Genomic DNA, 19847 nt, shown 5'->3' on the forward strand with positions numbered 1-19847 from the left:
CATGGATACTGGAGTCCTTAGCACTATACAAGGTTAATAATGCACTTATAACATTCATCAGGAACTCAGTGTTGAACGTGGAAGACAACACTGAAGGCCAACTCCAAGGCACTATCTACCTTCAAGTGCAGAATATACCAAGGTCCCTGCAGCTATTCCGCATAGGCCTCAACCCCCTAAGCCAGCTCATCACGAAGAGTGGAAGAGACTGGAATATACATTCAGGACTAGAATGACCATCAGATACCTTGTGTACATGAATAACATCAAGCTGTATACTACTTCAAGTAAGACATTAACTCACCTTCAATACATATGCCCCACTAGTCATCAGATACCCAGCTGGAATAATAAGTTGGCCAATAGAGGAGATAAATCCCACTGAAGCCAGACCAAGAAAAAAACCAAAAAACGTGACATTTCTTTTCTTTGTTTTTTCTACTTATTTGGGGCAAGAGTAACAATAATCTTTGTATTTTTATTCAAAGAACCCCATAGATTTTTATATTTAATCATACTTCAGAAGTAATTTTAGCATTAACTTCATGTAGTAGAATTAAAGGTGTCTGTAACAGAACCTTTAAACCTAGTTCACACTTTAAACCTGGTGAGGCGTGATTGCAGATGTCACTCAGGTGCATCTGTGGTCCATGCAGCGGCACCGCAGACCACGCGCCTCCACATATCATATAAACTCCAATAAATAATCAGAAGAGTTTTTGCGGCGGCATCCTTCCGTGTCAAGAAGTGATGTTGTAACATTCAGACAGGTGTTCTTTCAGGTATGCCAGCATCAGTGTGCATGACTGAGAAGTCCTGTCCATGAGTGGCAGTCTCAATCGCATGCGTCGCAGACACAAGGAGACGTCTGATGAGGCTGGTGTTTGTCTGCCTCCCTTCTGGCTCTCTTTTCAGAGATGTGTGCAGCCCTGTTTTCCTCTGCCTTTTCTGCTCCCCTCCTGACAGTGAGGCGCCAGACTGAGCGATCAAGTGTGCCGGGTTTCCATGCCATGGTATTTATGCTGCACAGTTTCATGTCTTTTTTACAGACATCTTTAAAGTGCAGCCGTGGGTGCTTGGTCTTGCTTGGTCGCAAGCCCTTCATCAACTCGCCAGGTCCTTCAAGGATGCAGCCAAGTTCCATTTGACTGATGTGGCCAAGACAATGAAGGTGCCACTCACAAAGAAGGGCAAACATGCTGTCCATGTTTGTGGATTTCAGGACCTCTGAATTGGGCACTTTGTTTAGTCTTTGAATCCACAGAATGCACTGCAGGCACCTCAGGTGGAAGTTTTCTCTCATGCCTCATGTAGTTGGTCGAGGCTTCACTGCTATAAAGAATGATTGTAGGTTGTACCCATCTATAGCGATGTTTTGGGGGGTGATCTTTACCCCGTGCCATGACTTGCATCTTCTTTAAACTTACAGCAAGCCTGAATTCCTTGTAAGCATAGAAGAGACAAGTAACAAGCTGTTTCAAGTGTCTTCCTTGTGGGATGTTAAGCCTGTGTCATCAGCAAAGAGCAACTCAAGTATAGAGTAGAAACTAGGGCTGAACGATTATGGAAAATAATCTAATTGCGATTTTTTTTGCCCCAATATTGCGATTGCGATGCGATATGCGATTATTTTTTAAGGTCTTTGTCTTCTGTATTATTAAACAAAGACAAGCAATACATCATATAGTATGGCCAATACTATATTACATTAATTTTAAACTGTTCTTTCCTGGAAGACAGACCTCTGTTATGATGACATGAGGTGATGCATGAATTGATGACTGACATTTTTATTTAACTTCTTCAATCACAACAGTATATTTGAACATACACAATAGTTTATTTTTAGCTTACAAACATCTGAGCATAAAGTGCTGACAAGGAACCCTGGTGTAAACATTAAAATGAAAGTCAGTGCAATGTGCAGATTGCAGAAATATACATAAAAAAATCAGTGGCTTTACCACACTCAGTTTTTCGACATCTGTGAACTACTAGACAGTCATTCAATTAAAAAATAATATTAAATAAATAAAACTAATAAATAAAAAATGCACACATCTTACTGATCTCTGCAGTCAGTAACATTACACATAAAGTGCAAACATAATAGCAATTGTATAAACACACACACAAACACGCCTTTAAAATTTAAAGGCGTGAAATTGGACGGTCTAGCCTTCTGATTAGCGTCACCGCTGTCTCGGTGGAGTTTAATAAACTCGGCCGTCTGCTTCTTGCTATCTAAAATATAACCAGACACTGGTGTAAATTCTCGACTGTCTCATACTTCTGTTTAATAAGTTTTCTGTTTGACGTTTAGTCAGCTGTGTGAAAACCAAGGAGGAACCCACCCGGGGGATTAATAAAGTTTTATTTTATCTAATCTAATAACTTTAATCTCAGCCAAACCGATTTACTCACGAACAAACAAAACACTGAAAAAAGCCCAACAATAACATTTTTAGGTCGTCTAAGTGACTTATATATTACGTTTAACCCGAGCAGCGAAACTCCGCGGTGATCTGAAAATGATGTGCCGGGAGTTGTGCCGTTCTCGGCCGCATCAGTAACCCTCGAGCTCCTGGCTAGCTGTCGAGCTGGTGGGTAGCAGACGCCTCTGAAAACGTCGAAGCACTTTTGCAAATATGGGATATCTTGATAAACCGAGCAGATATTTGATGTTTACACAACTACTTTCTCGCCTGAAAATATGTTAAAAGTTTATTTTGTGACCCAGAAAGATTAGTATGAGTAATTTTAAAACTTAGTAGCGGCCGCCATTGCTGGAAACTGGAGTTTGGCTGGGCCGCGCTATGAATTCTGGGATATGGTAGTAATTTGGACAGCCTTCGGCGCGTCGCTGTGACGTAATCGGTCTACAAATGCGGCCTCAGGAGGATGCAGCCCATGAATTTGGACATGTCCAGAGTATAATCGCAGCCTTTGCGGTTAGAAAATTGCACTTGATCATGTCGCGATATTATCGCAAATGCGATATATCGTTCAGCCCTAGTAGAAACAGTGTGTGGATAACATGGATGTAGACTCCACTGTGTTTGTGTTTTAGTGAAGGGGTAACCAGGTGATGAATACATACGGGCTTGCTCTGGTCTGTCCTTGGCTGATGCTGATTGTGCTTCTGTAAAAATCCCTTAATAATACAGCTAAGTGAATTGATTTGAAAATTTAGAGCCAAAATGGGGAAAACGACGACAAACACAGGCAGTATGTGGGCTGAATGTGTGTGAGAGAGGCAGAGACTTTGATGTGAGGGGTGGGGTGGTAGGGGGTGCATTGGAATTATGTTTTTTGTTACATTCAGCATGAACAAAATGTGTGGTTTTAACCATGGTCACATGTTTGAGTGACTCTCTGCTGCCAGCCATTCCTTTTTCTTTCCTTTTTTTATTTGAAAATATTAATTTCAAGTAAACCGATATGAATCAGTATGCATTAGAACAGTATCCAGAATCACAAGCAATAGATTACATGTTGTTTCTGTTCCACAAACTGTCCTGAGCTGTTGTTGGTCTGTTAAAGATCCATATGCAAACTGTATACCATTAAGGATATTTGGAATGGATATTTGCAGTTAATCAATCAATCAATAAAATATACAGTACTGTGAAAACAGTGGGGAGCCACCCCTCATTACATTTTGCTTCCAAGGAGATGTTCTGGTGGAGTTGCTCTCCGGGGTTTTTGAAGACCTTTCAAACCATAACAAAATCTCTTGTTTGTTAGGCAACTGTTCGGCCACCGTCATATATAAATCAGTTAAGCATAAAAAGGCACACACCACAAGAGACAAAACAGTACTGTATCTACATATAAAAAATAATAGAACAGACAGACAGAATCGGAGACACTGACACACTAGATGAGAGATGGATCTGGCTGATCACTTGATCTACTACTACTTGCTGAAGAAATAGTCTCAGTGGAATGGTGGCATTCAAGAAGCTATTCCTAATAAAGGGAAATAGGAACAAAAGGATAAGTAACCAAAATTACACACAAACTGGACTGGACGTTATTTGGAGCAGGTGGAGTGATGAATCCAAATTCAATTTCTTGTTTGTTTGTTTCTTGTTTGTTAACAGGTATGGACTGTACAGAGAGTACCAAAAGGCATCGTCATGGCTGCATTTCTGACAATAGTGTTGGATGTTGTAACTCAAAGTTTTGGATGTCAAAACTGATGATAATGATGGATCACGATGGAATAATATATCACCATTCAGCAGTATTTTTGGTTAGCTCCCATCAATTAGTCTTAGGCCCCACTTCTATGTATCAAATTACAGGTAGTGATCTTTTTCTACTCTCCAACCTCATTGAAACATATAAACTCCTGGCTGCACACACACTGGCTTTAACTTCTGTCAGGATGTAGACTTTTATACATTTATTGCTGCTAGTGCTCCTGTTGTGTGAAATGGGTGTGGAGGAGCATGGTGAGGTCACATGGCTACTAGTTTTTCTGTCTGTTCACCCATTCCAGTTTGTTGCAGTAATCAGAATCAGAATGCTTTATTGATCCCTAGGGGAAATTATTTTGGTTACAGCGCTCACACCTATGGGCAATCTAGATTAATCAATTAACCTATCCCCAATAACTGCATGTCTTTGTACGGTGGGAGGAAGCCAGAGTACCCGGAGAGAACCCATGCAAGCATGGGGACAACATGCAAACTCCACACAGAAAGCCCCTGGCCTGATGGTGGAATTGAACTCAGGACGTCAACAGCGCTAACCTAACATTACTGGCCTTACGGATCAGTTTATTGTAACTTAACAGAGCGAAGAATTTCTACAATTCTCCCCCATTTTGTCTCTTTCCCTTGTAGCTAACTGATGATGGATCTGTTCAGCAGAGGGGAGCTGGGGCTGCTGGGAGGAGGAGAGGGCCTCAGAGATGATGTGGCTGCGCATGGCATCCGCTGGCCACCCAGTCGTCTGCCAGAAGACATGTATCCGCCGTCTGGATTGGCCCTGGCTGCTGCCTACCATGACATCAAGCTCCGACTAGCCAGTCTGGAGAGGGAGAACAGTAGCATTAAAAGGAAACTCGAACACTACGAAGTCAAGGTGGAGAGCAGCAGGCACACACACATATCCACACATCCTAGACCCCATACACAAAACAGCATACAGTAACATTTCTGTGTTGGGAATGCTTTGTTTGTGCCCTGTCCCCCAGTTCCCTATGATTACTGAGTTTGGAGAGGAGACAATACTGTGTTGTTCCTGTGAGCCCATCATCAAAGATACCAGCACTATTCAGTCACAGACCACCAACCTACAACAGAGGATCAACTCCCTCACTCAGGAGGTAAAATTTGACATGCAGTACACCAGTTAGATGTGTCTGGTCAAGTCTCTTATGTGAATCATGTTGAGGTTTTTTCTCTGTCAGCCTTGTTTGGATTTTTTGTAATCTGACAAATAGTGAACACACAGCTGAGAATCAGGCAAAACAGTGATGAGACACATACCAGACTGTTATGATGTTGCACAGCAGTCAGGACCACAAGCACTGTACTTGCACAGTGAAGCTCTAATTCAAGGAGTTTAAGAGAAATATTACATTAACTGTTCAGGAAGTCTCTCATTTTCAGATTTGATTAACTATCATGACATACCATTGACATACTTCAGATCCTCAGACTGAAAAAAAAAAAATGCTAAAAAAAAGTCCTAGGGGTTACCTCTTGGAACCGCAAAGCAATAACACAGATTTGAGCCATGGCAAATGTCTCAGTAACTAGGAGGCCTTCATAATGGGAGAAACCTTTCTCCTTTTAAAATGTAAAATTATATCATAACATATCTTTCTGAAATTTAGATACCTGTAGTATACTGTATTTCATTTGGAATTAATTGAAATTGTTAGAAATAATTTTTCTCAGCTCCAAAAGAGCAAAGAGAGAGAAGAGAGACTGGAAGAAGTCATCCAAGCTTACGAGAAGATTCACCTGGAGAAAAGCAATGTCCAGAGAGACCTAGACAAAATGGTAAATACATACAAACATAATAATGTGTTTTGTACTGTTAAACACATTTTGTGCTGAGGTATTTCCTAGCAGATTGGGTTTCAGTTGCAATTTGCTGTGTTTCCATTTGTGTGAGACAGACAACTCTAGTGGAGCAGCACGTGGACAGGATCCGCATCCTCGAATCAGCTCTCAGGCAGAGAGATAGTTCCCTGCAGAAACTCAGCACTGAGCTGCACAGCAAAGACTTACATAAGTCTCAACTCCATGCCAGTCTAGACATACCGAGAGGTGGGTTCTTTATATATCAGGGGCACATCTGCTTAAATAAATGTCTATGGTAGCAGTAGGAGAAATATCCTAATCCATAAAGGGCAAGTAAAAACTATACTGTTTGTAACTGTCATAGTTATAGTTCAGGATTTCCATTTATTTAAAATCTGTCACATTCACAAATTCATTGCTTTACATATTCTATTCCCGCTATTCTTCTGTACCAACAGCAGGGCGGGGCATTCCTGATGAATGCTATAGAGCACTATTAGCCTTGTACAGTGTGTGTGTGGCATTGGGTCATAGTCTGTCTTGTAGTCAATCCAAGCAATGCTGTCTGGTCTTCTCCACTATCGGAGGGCGATGGCCCTCTAGTATGCACTCCGCGCTCATGTGTTTACTCATGTGCCTATTCAGCTTGGTTGCTATGCCTTAGTGGAGCTTCTATGTTGTGAAGATGCAGGCAATTAGCAGGTTTGATGGTACTGGACCGTTTTGAGGATCCTTCATGATTACGATTGTTCTTCCATTCGTTAGTCAAACACCTTAGTAGTGCTGCCAAGCATCCTTGGTCTGCCTGTCATAGTGTGGATGTTTGGGGAGTTTGAGACCTGTTTTTTCCAACCTTGGAAGACACGTTTTCCTTTTCTCCTCCATTTGGGGCGGAGCTGGTCTCTGCTGTGGTCTAGGTACACCTGCTCATCATAGGGCTACAATAAAGTGAGGGTATTTAAGGACCAACTTGAACCTTCATTCTTGGAATTAACTCTGCTCTCTGCTCGGATTCCTGTTCGGTCCTTTCCTAGTTTGTTGAATTATGTCTTTGAAAATCAAAGGAATCCTTTCTTGCAATGGAACAATTGCTAGGGCATGATCCGGACAGCAGGAGGTAACAGCGAACAGAGTTGACCACCCACAAAGTTCTGGAACACACTTTCGGGTGAGGTCAGAAGCTGGTCAGCTAAGCAAAGTTTAAAAGAGCCTGCAGTAATAACAAGCCAGCCCCAAGTACTGCTTCATCTCCTTTTTGGTTTTGGTGACATAGTGTCACGGCGGGGTGCGCCGGTGTGTTTGTTGGAGCGGACCCAAAAGCAGACACTGGAGGCAAGGAGCTGGTTTGCAAACTGAAGGTGAGCCTTTATTTCGGCTGAAAACATGAAACTATGAAACACCAAGCATAACTATGATAAATTATGTTGAACCTATGACTGACCATGATAACAAAAGGTAAAACTATGACTGTGACTAGATGACATGAGGAAAATTGGCAGACGTCCTGACAATGAACAGTAATAGACAAAGGACTTAAATACACACATGAGGTGATCAGGGGAAGTGGAGACACATGAGGAAACAGCTGACTCGGATGAACATAATGATGCACAGGAAATGTAAACTAAAACACAACGACATGAAAACTGGACTTTCAAAATAAACAGGAAAACATGACACCACACAGGCATGACAGCATTAACCAGGCAGAGCAGAAACATGACACATAAGACACAATAAACAACAATGGGAACTCTGTGGCTCCACTCTGCTCCAACAGCACCAATTCATAGTCAATGTGTTGGTAACACTTGTCATGTGTTACCAACACACTTCATCCAGCTCCACTTGGTGAGCTGGATGAAGGGAGCAATACAAGCAATTTATCTCCCAGCAAAAATTATCTTAGGTGCTGCTGATGTTCCTCGGCCTAGAGCAAATTTTCCCATGATAACCTCCCCAGTGTGTATAGCTTTGCTTTTAGGTCCAGAACATATTGAAGTTCATTCTTACCTGAGCTTGGACCTTGCTCCCAGCTTTCTTTAATGACGTCCAGCACCCCCTGTGGCTTCCTGCCAAACAGCATTTCCTTGCTAACGCTGCTCAAACTGGGTTACACTGCGAAATCCAGAGCAGGGAGATATATGTGAAGCTGTCATTTCTTTTTTTCATTTTTGTTTTTTTGTTTTTTTTTTCCAGATGGTCCAGGGCCGACACTGCAGAGCTCCTGCAGTCTGGATGCCCTTCTGGACCTGAAGGTGCAGCAGCTGGAGGCTGAGCTGGAGGGTGCGCAGAACCAGGCTGAGGGGGCTTTTCAGAGAGAGAAGGCAATGAGGGCTGAGGTCCAGAGGCTGCAGCATGAGGTAGCAAAGCTGCGGGAAGCACAAAGACAGGTACCTCTCAATTGCTTTAAATGCTTAACTGGCCATGATCAAGTACAGATGGACTGCAGGACATTGTGATCTCACAACTGCTGTGGGTCAACAAAGCACACTTAGGCAGTCATGACTAAGGTGCTGCCATGCAGCCACGCTTTAACGTTAAAGCTTATAAGCTGCACTATTGTCCATTATATGTCAGGTTATTTTAAAACAAATTCAACAAACAAATTACACTCCTGGACTTTCACTTGCTGCAGTCTTTCAGAGTTATTGTGGTAAAAAAAAAAAAAACCCTTAAATTAAAATAAATGAATAAATCTTCAGAAATTGTTAGAATACGATAATACGAGGATACTGAGGAAAGGTTTTCAATCATTTATCCCATGCATAGACTTTAAGCTTTATTTTACATACTCCCAAATATTAATTTATAATAATATTAATTTATAAACATTTATCATTTTCAGTCACATCTCGTGTTTTCCTTCAGTGATTGGTAGTTCTAACCACAGATCCTTGTGTGTCTGTGTCAGTCACAGGACCTGTCTTCTCACTGTGAACACTGTGACGTAGAATGGATAAAGAAAGCCGGCGATGAACAGTAAGTCTAATTACAAAGAATATTTAAATAGAAGTCTATAGTTCATTGTCTTATGCGTGTGTCTGTGTGTGTGTGTGCTCCAGGGTTAACCTGGCATTAGCTTACACGGAGCTCACAGAGGAGCTGGGTCATGTTCGCTGTCTGGCTGCAAAGCAGAGTGACCTTCTGCAGCATGTCTCACAGGAGCCTGGTAAGCAACCTGAAAGAGTGACTAATTTGTGGATTTTGTGGTAGAATATTTGTCAGAGAGACTTGTCCTGTAGATATGCTAAAAGTCTCTACCAGCTTGAAAGTTTTTCATTTTAATTGCATGTACTGTACCCACTTACTGGAACAGTTTTTGTACTGAGGCTCAAGTGTTACTGTGAAACAGTAATAAACATCTTTCTTTCATCTTAGTCAATAGCTGATAGTTTATAGCAACTCATGTTAGCTGTGGAGTTGTTGGATCATGATGAAAGAGTTCAAACATCCTCTGTTTACATCAGACTGCAGGAGGTATAATCAGCCTTCTGTATAGATGACCATACCGTGACCACTGCAACTTCTACTTGGATTCTACTTGATTGGAAGCTATGCAGTAACTTGTTGGACACATGTCAGCACCCACAGTAAACTTAAGTGAACTATCTATGGGACAAACCCTATAGTCACTAATTTAGCTATTGATTTTGATTGATTTTGATAGTCTTTGCAATTCTTACACATTTAAGCAGAAGTTGTTTTCAGGTCTGTTATTTCCTTTCTTCATTCATCTTTCTCTTGCTCTTGCACAGCTCCTCAGCATCTCTCTCCAACCTCTTCCCAGCGTGCCTCACTCTCCCCTGACAGACTCCTCCCCACTCCCCCATCTCCTATGTCCTCAACTGAAGGGTCCATCTCCTATTCCCATCAGCAGACTAGCAGCCGCCTACGAGCTAAGTTCCAGGGTCGCCGAAGTTACTCAGAGGTTAGGTTACACATTTTAGTAGAACATGAAAATGACAACTACTTTGTGAAATATTTTTATGTATTTTATTTTGTACTGATCCTTGCCTCCTGTTTCCAAGGTATCTAACACATCAGTCAACCAAAAGCCCCCAGTTCATCTGTTAAGGGACCCAGTATCTACGCTTCCCAAACCCAGGCACGTCCATGGGGACATGCAGGCTTACGGTCAAACCAAAAGTCAGCTCTGTACCTCACTGGTGGGTTTGGTCAGACCAGCATCAGCTCATGGAGCTGGAGTGGAGAGAGGAGGAGGAAGGGGCGTAGAAAGGTGTGGTGACAACAGCCTGAGCAGCAGTCCTTGTCACTGTGTTCTCGACCTGGACTTTCCTGTGGCTGCTGAGGTGAGAAGTAGAACTTGTATTCACTTAGTTCTTGTTTTTCAGATGTTATGATGAAACAACGGTTTGTAACCCATTTTAGCAGTGAGTGCTGGGTGCTCTGGCCATTACCAGTCCATAGTCCATAGTTTATTTGAAGATTTTATGACGCTTGAGCATGCTGAGTTAGACAAATCAAGATGAGGTATTTTAGTGTCAAATTTTCTCTTTTTGGTTACCCTTGATATTTTAGATGTAGTGGGCTTCAAAGTAGTCTTCCACTGATGGCCATATTCCTATTTGGCTTCACTAGATAAAACTTGCTGACCTATTGCTAGTGTTTGCTAGCACTAACATTCTTGGTAATGCAGACAAATGGCTTGATGCACAATGTAGCAGCTAGCTAATGGAGTCTGTGTTGTGCTAGGAACTGGTTGTTTGTTCAACTTAGTAAATAGTGGATTCGTTTCTAAGCTGCCTTTGGCTAGTGGATTATCAGAGAAAAGTAATCACTCTGATAATCATTTAGTCATTTTTGATGTAACATGATAGTTACATCAAAAATGACTACTATTCTGCCAAACTACAGTATCTACTTAACCCTACTTTTCTTCTCATGAAGATTCACCACTTCTGTCACACTGATGAGCCAACTGAACCCACGCCACTGGTAACACCACCTCAGTCTTCAGATGATGAAGAGGTGATGATAATGATTCTGATGTTTACTGATTTTCATCTAGAGTTAGAGGTCATATTGAAGATGTGTGGGGTTGTGTGCTATGTAAATTTACAGGACGTATGTACATATCCATCGCCCGTTGCCAGCCCACCTCATACTCTTGGTGCTGTTGGGACTGGTTCATCGTCACCTAGGGAACAGCCCCTTCACTCCTCTTTCCAGTCTCCAAGGAAACAGTCCCACCATCCCTCTTTCTCAGCCCTTGAGGGCCCTACCATGCTCTCATGCCATCTGCCTCCCTACGTGAACACTGAGCATGCTCAGTCATGGCCATCTATTAATGTGAGTAGAAAACAATATTGGGGATTACATGAAGCTATTAAGAGATTTCCTGCAGACCCAACACGCTCAGTGCTGCAGCTCAAAAGAAGTCCCACTGAAGCACAAAACCCCTCTGTTACCTCGGGTAATTTAATTTGTTTAACATGCTGAAGATTATGTTTGTATAATTTGTGTATGGAAAAAAAATGTAAGTTGCTTTAAAAAGACATTCCTGTATTCCTTTTAGCTGATGCCACAGAGAAATAAATCTGCCTGTTTAGTTTGTGCAGTAAAGATGAGACACTGAAATATTCTTTTAAACTTGGTAAAAAAAAAGAAAAACACTCTCACAGACACTTGCACAAACTCTTAAGACTCTTAAGACTCTGTAATACAGGAGAAAGTAATATTTAAACCCTGAAATAAGTTAGCAACTTGTATTTCCAGTTCTCCTGGCATAGATGGGCTTTCTTCATGAGGTTTTGTTAGATGCTCGAATAGAGTCTCTGGTTAACTCAAACTTTACCAAGCTCTGGTTCTGATGCAGCCAATGGAGCAGATTGTGCCCATTCAAGACAATGATCCATCCATCATCTTCTTGCTCTTATTAATTTCAGGGTTGCAGGAAGCTGGGGTCCTACCCCAGCTGTCTAGTGCAAGAGTCAGGATAGACCCTGGACAGGCAGCCTACAGTGATTCAAACTTCACCAACTGTGTCATTTTAGAAGCATTCCAAAAGCAGCTTTCCACTCTGCAACACTGGACAGAGCTGGCAAGGAAGGCAGAAAAATCAAACTTTGCATGTGAAAAATTCCCAATGTAATTTGAAGCTCTGCAAAAAATTAGTAATTAGTAGCATCTTCTCAGAAATTTAATGTCACAGATACACACCATTTCTGATAAATATCTGTGACATTGACTCTTTGGCAATGTTGAATATTTTCATTATATTGTTCTAAATGTTGAAGTAAGTAAATAGCCACCCCATTCATGAATTACGTTTTGGTTTGCTCACAAGCGGCTAAATAAGACACTGAATGTCATCACATTAAACAAAGACACACACTTTGTTAGTGTCCAAATATTATCGTTTTGCTTCTTTTCATTATGTTTGCTCTTCTAAAATCATATAACTGTTATGAGCTTGTTGAGATTAGCTTGCCGAAAGCTTCAGTTCAATTAAATCAAGTTTTTTAATTAATGGGATGACTGTGGATCAGGAAATAGCACATATCATCTGCCATTCGGAAGGCTGGTGGTTTGGCATGCCAAATGGAGCAGCAGAGGATCAAAGTATCCTTGGGCAAGATACTGAAGCTTGAGTTGCTTCCGATGTGCTTATTGGAGTGTGAATACGTGTGTGGAAAAGACAAAATAGATAGAGAGGGGGAAAAAAAGAGTGAGATATAGGCCTATTTAACAACATATACTGTTTACACGAGATAATTTTATTTCCTATATGAATGCTAAATATTTAACTGCCATAAACAGCCATAACTGTACTTGACTGAAAAACACGTCAAGTGAATAACAAATGTACTGCACTGAAACACTCAGTGAGGCTATTAACTGCTCTGTATCAACTCATTGGTTATTTGCAACTTAGCCTACATACCTAATGAGAGGAATGTGCATGGCTCTGTAAACACAGTTCTGTGATGTCTTGGTCATTTGAGGTCAGCTTCAGCCTCAGGTTTGATTCAGATCCAATCTGCTTCTGTATTTTGTGTAGATACGTGATCGTAAATGGAAGGAGAAAGCACATCGCCTTGTCTGAAAGTGCAGGGTATTCCCTGCACAGCTGTATTCAAAAGTCCAAAGTTTCTGCTGTCTGCTATTCTGTACAGTTCTCCTTCTGATACTTCCTGTTTGGAGCCAGGATTGCATTGCTTTTGAACCGTTATTTTTCATTCCTCCACTTGCCATGACGACTTAGTTTGTCAACCCTTTTAGCTACTTGTTAGGCCGGCCTAGTAAGCTTGCCTACTGGCTGATTTAAAAAGGAATATGCCTTTTTCAAAAAAGACAAAACTTTATTTAAACTCAATTTTTGTGATCTTGAATGTTTTTAACATTTTAAATAATCATTTGATCTTAAAAAAGTCTTTGAGACGTTCCAGCAGTGGTACGTGTACCACAGTTTGAGAATGACTGTTTTAGGACTACATGCATTTTTTACTTGTAGGCTGGAATACTGTAATTTATTATTATCAGGAACTAGTTTTTCAGCGTCACTCTGAGATAGATGTTTCTAATTTTAGAGATGTTGCACAAATCGAAGAAAGCAGTCCTTAAACATTTGGTTTAATATGAACACTGAAGGATATGTCTTAGTCAGCTCACAGTATTACTGGAGGCCAAGGTAATGCCATCCAGAGTAAGCATGTGGTTAGATAACATATTTCTAAGATTGTCACAGTAAACTCACAGAGTCAAGCACAGGACTCTGTGAGTTTGGAATTGAAATTTCATGGCTTATTTACAACAACCGCCAAGTGCTATGGAGAGAAGGAGGACACCACTCTCCGCTGCAGTCAGACACTGCCAGAAACACACTCGAACTTCCAAACTCACTTTCAGGGATCCAGGGCAGAAACAGGGACAGTGAAATCTATATACAAAGAAACAGGCGAAGAATCAGTAGAATCTATTATCAGTAGAATCAGTATTGACGAAGGCGAAGAGAACATGAGTAGAAAGAGCCGGGGCCACACTGATGTGAGCAGTACAGCAACAAGGACCACTGAGCCGCCGTAGTGGCCGGACGAGTCAGGTCTGGTTGGGTATCATTTCATAATTAAGTGTGTAAAGAGGACTCCCCATTTACATGAACAACATTTACTGTCTATTAGACAGATATTATTCAAACCACTGCAGTGCAGCCCCTTTAATTCCTAATAAAATATTGTGGTCAACAATAAAAAACGCAAATCTAGCAGGACAAGTGCAGAGACTCAAGATTCAAAGAGTTTATTCTCATGTGTACAGAAGAAATAGCATTTCTCTGTGCAATGAAATTCTTCCTTTGCTGTCCATACACAAATGAGATGAGCCATAAGATCATTTGTAAACTGTAACGCTGTCTCTGTACTGAATTCTGAAATCTGACCGAAACTCTTCAAATAAACCATTTCTCTGCAGGTGATCAGTTAAATCCTTTAACTAATGTTTCAAGTATTTTTAAGATAAAAAAAAAAGCTTGGACATTGGGCTATAATTAGTTGAGGTAGCTGGGTCAGGTGATAGCTTTTTAAGTAATAGTTTAATTATTGCTACCTTAAAGATTTGTGGTAGGTAACTGATTATTAGAGATGAGCTGATCACATTTGAGGAAGCATTAACTAACAGTTGGACTTCTTAGAGAAGTCTTGTAAGAATGGGTCTGCTAGTAATTCCTGAAGTTAACTCAGAAAGATCATTCTGAGAAAACAGGTCTAAAAAATATCAATGATATTTAAAAAGGCTGGACATTATGATGGGTTTGAATCATTTTTATCCAATGAATCTAATTTTATTTGTGGAGAAAATCATGAAGACATTGCTAGATAAGATTAAAGGAATGCTTGGCTCAACAGACCTCTGACTTTTTGTCAGCTTGGCTACCATGTCGAAGAGAAACAGACTTTTTTATTTTTATTTTCTTGAATCAGTGATCAGTAAGATGTTCTAGCTTTGAGGAGGGGGTTCTATTTTTAGAGCAACAAGCTATTTTTAGGCTGATTGAAGCTCTTTTAAATTTGTGATGTGTCATTTTCTTCTCAAGCTAAAGCTTTGGGTTTGCCATGTGACACCCAAGAAACCTAAAGGATTTAAAGACTATGTAAAAAGGAGTGTGCCATAATCTCTCTTAAGATGTGTGTGTAGCACTGGTGGTGCAATTCTAGTAGTGGGCATTGATAGGTCTGTGTAGCACAGGCCTACTGCTGGAACACCGAGACAATTCTACTACAACAGCAAAAGCAAGACGCAAGTCACCAGAGCACTTTGTGTTGCTCGTGCACGACGGAGAGAACTATGACGAGCGCCGTTCCTTCCACTTGAACCCCAGTCACTCTCAGTTAGCTCCCCCGTAGCACTTCTCTTTATTGTGGTTACATGAATATGTATAGGTTCATTAACATACATATGAACAAAGAGTACGTGTGTGTGTGTGTGTATGTGTGTGTGTGTGTGTGTGTGTGGTCAAGATGTAACCCTGTGAACGACTCCCCAAAGCTGGTGCTAGGAGCCCAGCGGTCCACCTAAACAAAGGGCTCTTATGCTAAAACAGATACAGAGCAGGTGTCCTCCTATACCATAAATCAGTAAGAGAAGGTACGACTTCTCTCATGACCTTAGGATGTGTGTGCATATGCCAGAGTGCTCTGGGGGCACAAAGAGTCTTTGCAGACTGCTATATCATTATACAATTGATTATATACCTCTAAGCATATATGAGCAATTGTTTCCAAGCATAAATGACAAATCAACAATATAAACCTAACAGGCATATAAGACCTGTTAGTGCTACTTCTAGACTTCTTTGCACATAGTATAGGCAGTATAATTACCTTTAACCGCAGTATGAGGACAGAAGGGAAATATGGGCCAGATCAGACAACTTCTAGATTCGTAGGTGCTAAGGCCCCAGAATCAGAATCAGAATACTTTATTGATCCGTGGGGGAAATTATTTTATTTTTTACTAGTCCCTAAGGTCCCTAAGGACTCCAAAGCGCTTTACACATCCAGTCATCCACCTATTCACGCACACATTCACACACTGGTGATGGCAAGCTACCCTGGGGCACACTGCCGGACACTGGCGCTACCGGTCCCCCTGACCACCACCAGTAGGCAACGGGTGAAGTGTCTTGCCCAAGGACACAACGACCGAGACTGTCTAAGCCGGGGCTCGAACCGGCAATCTTCCGATTACAAGGTGAACTCCCAACTCTTGAGCCATAATCGCCCAGGAAGAAACCACCAGCAGAACAAGGCTCAGATCAGATCATGCCCTGCAAGGATTACCAGCATGGTGATGGTGGCTGCAAAATTGTTGTAGACGAGAAGGGAGAGCAAGGAAGGGCAAGAAAAGGAAAACTTTTACCAAATATGACACATATTTTATTCATGATCCATATTTATTTTATTTTATGTCACATAAGTTTCATCAAACTAAATTTTGCTTGGTGCATGCAAAAGGATTTTATGCTGCACATTATTTTAACAAATAAAGTTCAACTATATGAAAGAGAAGACAAAGGCTGATGTGCAGTAGCGGCATATAAAACAAGTCAAGTCAAGTCAACTTTATTTGTCAATTCTGCCACATGTACAGGACATACAGAGAATAGAAATTTCGTTACTCTCAAACCCTAGTGATTAAAAAATGCAAATAAAATAATTAAAAAGTAAAAATTTAAATAAATACAATGCACTATTTGCCTATTTGCACTACTATGCCTCCTTAACTTGAATATTGTATATTGTATATTGCATAGCTTTTTTTTTTGTTATACGTAAAATTGTAAATGGAGATTTAGTAGTGAAATGGGAGTGAAAAGAGGTCAGCGCAGAAGAAATCCACAGTGCATTATGGGAAGTCCCCCAGTAGCCTGAGCCAATAGCAGTGGAAGGGATGGTTCAGGGTCACCTGACCCAGCCCTAACTATAAGCTTTATCAAAAAGGAAAGTTTTAAGAGCAATTTTAAATAGGTTGTGTATCTTTTGAACCCAAACTAGGAGTTGGCTCTACAGGAAAGGAGCTTGATTGCTGAGACTCTTCCACCCACTTATACTTTTAGAGATTAAGCCTACAGTCTGAGAGTGAGCTGCTCTTTTGGGATAAATCATCTATTCCAAAGCTATTCTAAAAAGTCTCACTGGCATTTTGTTGAGTGAGCCAGGGCGAGGCTAACTTAAAATATTTAAAAGTATTCTCTGTGATACTTGATCTAAACAATTAATAATCCAAGCTATAAGAAGCTTTTCTACTTCATCATATCACAATTTTCCATCATCGAGAAACTGTGCTGAAGGACTTGTGTTCTCTTTGATTGAAGCTTTATGAAGACTTTATGAAGGATTTACCATTATTGATGGTTAAGCAATTTGACACCTATTCTTTTTTTTCTTCCTAATCTCCACAGTTATGGATGGAATCGGAAGAGAATGCTGCTCGGAGCTGCCCTCTGTGCCAGCTGACCTTCCCAACCAGTTACCCTGATGATGCCCTCATCAAACACATTGACTCTCACTTGGAGAACAGCAAGATCTGACCTTTCATTTTTATTTAAAAAACAATTGTAAGCTCACTTTTCACCAGAGATGTACATAAAGGTTATTTTTGATTGGTTCTTGGTTTGATCCAGGAACGGTTTGAGTAGCCTGCATGAGTCTTTTGCATCACTCCAACCTTTGTATGGCCATTACCCATCTCACTGAAGTGGATAGTCCAATCTAATTGTGAAATGAAAGCATTCACAGGCCACAATTTCCTTTTCAGTAAACACACATGGATTGCATATTATTTTTCATCAAGCACTATAGGTTTTCTTTCATTCAGAATCAAACTAACATTTGTACATTTAAGAAATTATATATGTTATAGTTGGAACCACTGCAGCTAGCACTCTTTTTGCAGTGCCGCATGTGCTGGCCTGAAAGCAGTCCTGGAAACAGAAGACAATTCAATGTTGTAGTGGATCAAGTTGGCAGTTTGAAAATATACAAACCTTCCTGAGGTCTGATCTGGGTATGAAGAGCACACTTGGTGTGCAAATTTAGACCCGTAGAACCATGGTAGCCACATTAACCCTTTAACATTCTCTGTAAGAAAATAATAATAGAACTATTATTTCTTAGCACTTTTTATTTACCATGGGCAATAATAATATTAATCAGTAATTTGTTTTTAAATAAATCTTGCATGTTTTAATATTGGCTTAAAACACGCTTAAAAATACAAATAAATACAGATTTTTTTATTAAATGATTCAGGCTTTTCATTTTAGCTCTATTTTATTTTATTTTTTTAACTTTTTAAACTAAAAATGTGATTACAAACCATGTAATGATGTATTGCTAGAAACATGTTTACCAGCATATGTGAGATTGTTAACATGGGACAAACCATCCTCTCCCTGGCCACCTCCTCCAGCTTGTCCGGTTCAACACCAAGGCATTCCCAGGTCAGCCGAGAGATACCTCTCCAGCGTGTCCTAGGCCTCTTTTCGGTGGGACATGCCTGGAACACCTCACCCAGGAGGGGCCCAGGAGGCATCCTTGTCAGATGCCTGAACCACCTCAACTGGCTCCTTTCAATGTGGAGGAGCAGCGGCTCAACTCTGAGCCCCTCCCGGATGGCCGAACTTCTCACCCTATCTCTAAGGGAGAGGCCAGCCACCCTTTGGAGGAAGCTCATTTCTGCCTCTTGTATCCACGATCTCATTCTTTCGGTCACTATCCACAGCTCGTAACAATTGGTGAAGGTAGGGACGTAGATCAACTGTTAAATTGAGAGCTTCGCGTTCACACTCAGCTCTCTTCACCACAACAGACCGGTACAGCGTCCGCATCGCTGTAGTTGCAACACCAATCCATCTGACCATGGGATTACTATTACCTAAACTGTCATGATTTTTACTTATTTGTTTGTTTATTTTTTATTTTTTTTACCAAACTTAGGATACTTAATTACTTAAAAATAATGTTGATGACATTATTATTATTATTACTGTTATTATTATTATATCCTTGAAAAAAGGAGCCGTGTATTTATTTGTCCTAAGATAATTATTTTGTTTTAAACTTTCATGAAGGAAGTTTAAGTTTTTAAACTTCCACTTAGAAAAAAAAAACAAAGCTCTACCAGCTGCTTGGTAGAACTTGGAAAAAGTTATTTTTCTTTTTTTCTATCAAGTTAGATAATTAAGTAGGACCTAAAATAAAAAAGTCTACTTGAGTGTCATGCCTGGACTGAGCAACAACGTCCGTGTCGGAAAAGAAAGGCCCAAAACTGTAGCCTGTCAGCTGAAGCTTCAAATTGAGGTGTCCAAAAAGCAATGGGTGGCTACATCCGTGTTTTATATGAAGTTTTATATGAAGAGGATGCCCCTGGATATTCAGATAACACAGATGTCCCTTAAGTGGGGACTGGAGGCTGTCTCCAAAGGCGAGTCAATGTGCATGTTTAAATGTCCATATCAAGCAAATAAATGTATGACATTGTACAAACGTTTTGGTCTCTGTGGCTTCTTTCCCCTTCATAACAACTATCATTGGCCACTTATTTATTTATAATGTAACCAATGATGTGAATTTTAACATATGCTGAAGTCTATCTTTTTTATAGAGTCTGGACTGAGTTCATGGTACATACCTTCCTGGTTTAAGCTAAAACGAAAACTTAAACTAAATCAAGATATTTAGTGTTATGTCAACAATTTAAAAATAATGTATGGTAATTTAAAATGTCCTTTAGTTTTATTTACAAATTTTCACAAATCTGCTGGAATATTCATAAATTTAT

The 19847-nt window shown here is 40.5% G+C and overlaps 1 protein-coding gene across 1 annotated transcript in view; it reads left to right on the plus strand.

Annotated features, from left to right (window-relative positions):
• The window catches only part of LOC113021310 (TANK-binding kinase 1-binding protein 1-like), a 32766-nt gene extending 14455 nt beyond the window's left edge, over window positions 1-18311 (plus strand). The window contains exons 2-13 of the mRNA XM_026165906.2: window positions 4854-5094; window positions 5207-5338; window positions 5916-6020; window positions 6140-6290; window positions 8244-8437; window positions 8959-9026; window positions 9110-9216; window positions 9803-9975; window positions 10076-10357; window positions 10956-11036; window positions 11130-11357; window positions 17467-18311. Coding sequence (XP_026021691.2) covers window positions 4861-5094; window positions 5207-5338; window positions 5916-6020; window positions 6140-6290; window positions 8244-8437; window positions 8959-9026; window positions 9110-9216; window positions 9803-9975; window positions 10076-10357; window positions 10956-11036; window positions 11130-11357; window positions 17467-17595 — 1884 coding nt within the window. The 5' untranslated portion in view covers window positions 4854-4860 and the 3' untranslated portion in view covers window positions 17596-18311. The remainder of the gene's footprint in view (window positions 1-4853; window positions 5095-5206; window positions 5339-5915; window positions 6021-6139; window positions 6291-8243; window positions 8438-8958; window positions 9027-9109; window positions 9217-9802; window positions 9976-10075; window positions 10358-10955; window positions 11037-11129; window positions 11358-17466) is intronic.
• Window positions 18312-19847: the final 1536 nt, after the last annotated feature.

The sequence above is a fragment of the Astatotilapia calliptera genome, chromosome 4, assembly GCF_964374335.1.
Source record: "Astatotilapia calliptera chromosome 4, fAstCal68.1, whole genome shotgun sequence".
NCBI lineage: Eukaryota > Metazoa > Chordata > Actinopteri > Cichliformes > Cichlidae > Astatotilapia > Astatotilapia calliptera.